This window comes from Camelus ferus, chromosome 14, assembly GCF_009834535.1.
Source record: "Camelus ferus isolate YT-003-E chromosome 14, BCGSAC_Cfer_1.0, whole genome shotgun sequence".
Lineage (NCBI taxonomy): Eukaryota > Metazoa > Chordata > Mammalia > Artiodactyla > Camelidae > Camelus > Camelus ferus.
In genome coordinates this window covers 65856917-65860328 of record NC_045709.1, presented here as the reverse complement: position 1 = coordinate 65860328, position 3412 = coordinate 65856917, and the positions used below count along the sequence as shown (strand labels likewise).

General features: G+C 45.0%; 1 protein-coding gene and 1 pseudogene across 1 annotated transcript; both read left to right on the top strand.

The window, feature by feature from the left end:
- The first annotated feature begins 920 nt into the window (after positions 1 to 920).
- LOC116668743 lies at positions 921 to 1889 on the top strand (annotated as a pseudogene).
- Positions 1890 to 1912: 23 nt separating this feature from the next.
- On the top strand, positions 1913 to 2386 carry LOC102508381 (tubulin alpha chain). The gene has a single exon (XM_014560165.2). The coding sequence runs from the start codon at positions 1913 to 1915 to the stop codon at positions 2384 to 2386; it is 474 nt and encodes a 157-aa protein (XP_014415651.2).
- Positions 2387 to 3412: the final 1026 nt, after the last annotated feature.

Below are 3412 nucleotides of genomic sequence, written 5' to 3'. Positions count from 1 at the left end.
GGTGTATATGTCTTTCCTCCATATGCTTTAAGTCATTTCTAAATTACTTAAAATACCTAATACAATGCAAATATTATATAGATAGTTATAAATACAATGTACATGCTATGTAAATAGTTTCTAGCATGCAGAAAATTCAAGTTTTGCTTTTTAGAACTTTTTGGATTTTTTTCAAATATTTTCAATCCACGATTGGTTGAATCTATGGAAGTGGAACCTGTAGATACAGAGGGCCAACTGTATTCATCCTGACATAGAAGTAAGGCCAGTGCTACCTGTGGTTTAACCATTGATCATTACAACAGAGCAGAAAAAGATAGGAAAAAAGAGGACACTAATGAACTCATCTACAAAACAGAAACAGACTCGCAGACATAGTAAACAATCTTATGGTTACTGGGGGAAGAGGGGTGGGAAGGGATAAATTTGGGAGTTTGAGATTTGTAAATGTTAACTACTATATATAAAAGTAGATAAAAAAACAAATTTCTTCCGTATAGCACAGGGAAGTATATTCAATATCTTGTAATAACCTTTAATGAAAAAGAATATGAAAATGAATATATGTATGTACATGCATGACTGGGACATTGTGTTGTACATCAGAAATTGACATGTTATAACTGACTATATTTGAATTTAAAAAAGAAGTTAATTGTAGATTGACAAGAAAGAAGGAAAGAAGGAAAGGAAGGAAAGAAGGAAAGGAAGGAAGGAAGGAAAGGAAGGAAAGAAGAAGAAAGAAAGAAAAGAGAAAGAAAGAAGGAAAAGAGAAAGAAAGAAGAAGAAAGAAAGAAAGAAAGAAAGAAAGGAAGGAAGGAAGGAAGGAAGGAAGGAAGGAAGAAAGAAGAAAGAAAGAAAGAAAGAAAGCAAGCAAGCAAACACAACTCATTATTGGCGTAACTATGTAAAAATAGAGTGCGTTACTTACCTCAACTCTTAGCTTGTCGGGGACGGTAACCGGGACCCGGTGTCTACTCCTGTTGCCTGCGCCTGCTGACCCGTAGCCACCATGCGTGAGTGTATCTCCATCCACGTTGGCCAGGCTGGTGTCCAGATCGGCAATGCCTGTTGGGAGCTCTACTGCCTGGAACATGGCATCCAGCCCGATGGCCAGATGCCAAGTGACAAGACCATTGGGGGAGGAGACGACTCCTTCAACACCTTCTTCAGTGAGACAGGCGCTGGCAAGCATGTGCCCAGGGCAGTGTTCGTAGACCTGGAACCTACAGTCATTGATGAAGTTCGCACTGGCACCTATCGCCAGCTCTTCCACCCTGAGCAGCTCATCACAGGCAAAGAAGATGCTGCCAATAACTATGCCCGTGGTCACTACACCATTGGCAAGATCATTGACCTCGTCTTGGACCGAATTCGGAAACTGGCTGACCAGTGCACAGGTCTTCAGGGCTTCTTGGTTTTCCACAGCTTTGGTGGGGGATCTGGTTCTGGGTTTACCTCCCTGCTGATGGAACGTCTCTCTGTCGATTATGGCAAGAAGTCTAAGCTGGAGTTCTCCATTTACCCAGCCCCCCATGTTTCCACAGCTGCAGCTGAGCCCTACAACTCCATCCTCACCACCCACACCACCCTGGAGCACTCTGATTGTGCCTTCATGGTAGACAACGAGGCCATCTATGACATCTGTCGTAGAAACCTCGATATTGAGCGCCCAACCTACACTAATCTTAACTGCCTTATTAGCCAGATTGTGTCCTCCATCACTGCTTCCCTGAGGTTTGATGGAGCCCTGAATGTCGATCTGACAGAATTCCAGACCAACCTGGTGCCCTATCCTCGCATCCACTTCCCTCTGGCCACATATGCCCCTGTCATCTCTGCTGAGAAAGCCTACCATGAACAGCTTTCTGTAGCAGAGATCACCAACGCTTGCTTAGAGCCAGCCAACCAGATGGTGAAATGTGACCCTCGCCATGGTAAATACATGGCTTGCTGCCTGTTGTACCACGGTGATGTGGTCCCCAAAGATGTCAATGCTGCCATTGCCACCATCAAGACCAAGCGCAGCATCCAGTTTGTGGACTGGTGCCCCACTGGCTTCAAAGTTGGCATTAATTACCAGCTTCCCACGGTGGTACCTGGTGGAGACCTGGCCAAAGTACAGGGGGCTGTGTGCATGCTGAGCAACACCACAGCCATTGCTGAGGCCTGGGCTCGCCTGGACCACAAGTTTGACCTGATGTATGCCAAGCATGCCTTTGTTCACTGGTATGTGGGTGAGGGCATGGAGGAAGGAGAGTTTTCTGAGGCCCGTGAGGACATGGCTGCCCAGGTTTGGGCAGGTTTGGAGAAAGTCATTCTAGGCAGAAGAGACTTTTCTGGGCAGAGCAAAGTGAGGAAGTGTGAAGCACCATGGTGTGTGTGACAAATTACCAGTATGAATGGACAGTGCAAGAGATGGGATCACTCCATGGGGAAGGGAGCGTTGTATGTAACAACTGGCACTTAGACTTTACCCTGTGGGAAAAGGGTTTTGGACAGTAGAGTGGTCAGCTTCAAATGTTTGAGAGATTGCCACGGCTACAGTGTGAGGAGTACATTTGAGGAGGGTAAGACCAGAATGCTGGAGGCGGAGCCACCACTGGGAGGTGGTTGCAGAATTCCAGAACAAACGTGATGAGAGACTGAACTACGGCAGTGATGGTAGAAATAGCAAGAAGAGAAAAGGATAAAACTTGAAAAACACGTAGGAAATAAAAAAACACAGGACTTGGTAATGGAGTGGGGGTTGGAAGTGATGGAAAAGTCAATGTACCATCCTTCTTAGGGGTACTTGTGTCTCGTGGAGGATTTTAATTGTAGAATAAACCACTTTAACTTCCCAGGACCACCTCACCTAAGGGCTTTGGGTGGTTTTGCGCTGAGGACACAGCACCGTGCCATGACATTTTCCTTCTACTAAGGGACATGCAAGACTGAAGCTGGGAAGCAGAAGAATTCAGGGGGAGGAAGTAAAGAAAGGAGATACAAAAAGAGGTTTACGTACCTATAAATGTCCTTATAGTCTCCTACCTCACACACACACACACACACACACACAAGCTGAGCCCCAGAAACGGAGAGTAAGCCCCAACAGCGCCATGCACATACAGGATTCTCGTGCTGCAGAGAACGTGCACACACACACGCACACACTACCACTGAGGGACTAAAGTATGTTCTCTTTGATTTTCAAAATACATTCTTTCATATTGAAAAATCGCTCCCGTAAGTGCTTACCCCAGTAAAATCACAGATGATTCATATGCCCGATTCTGCTTCACTGAAACTTGACTCTGTTTATAGCTGATATGTTTGGGGGATATTGTCCAATTTTCTGGTAAATTCCCTCTTCCTCTCTTCTTTAGGTCACTGGCCAAATGAAAGATAGAAAAGAAAAGAAAAAAAAATA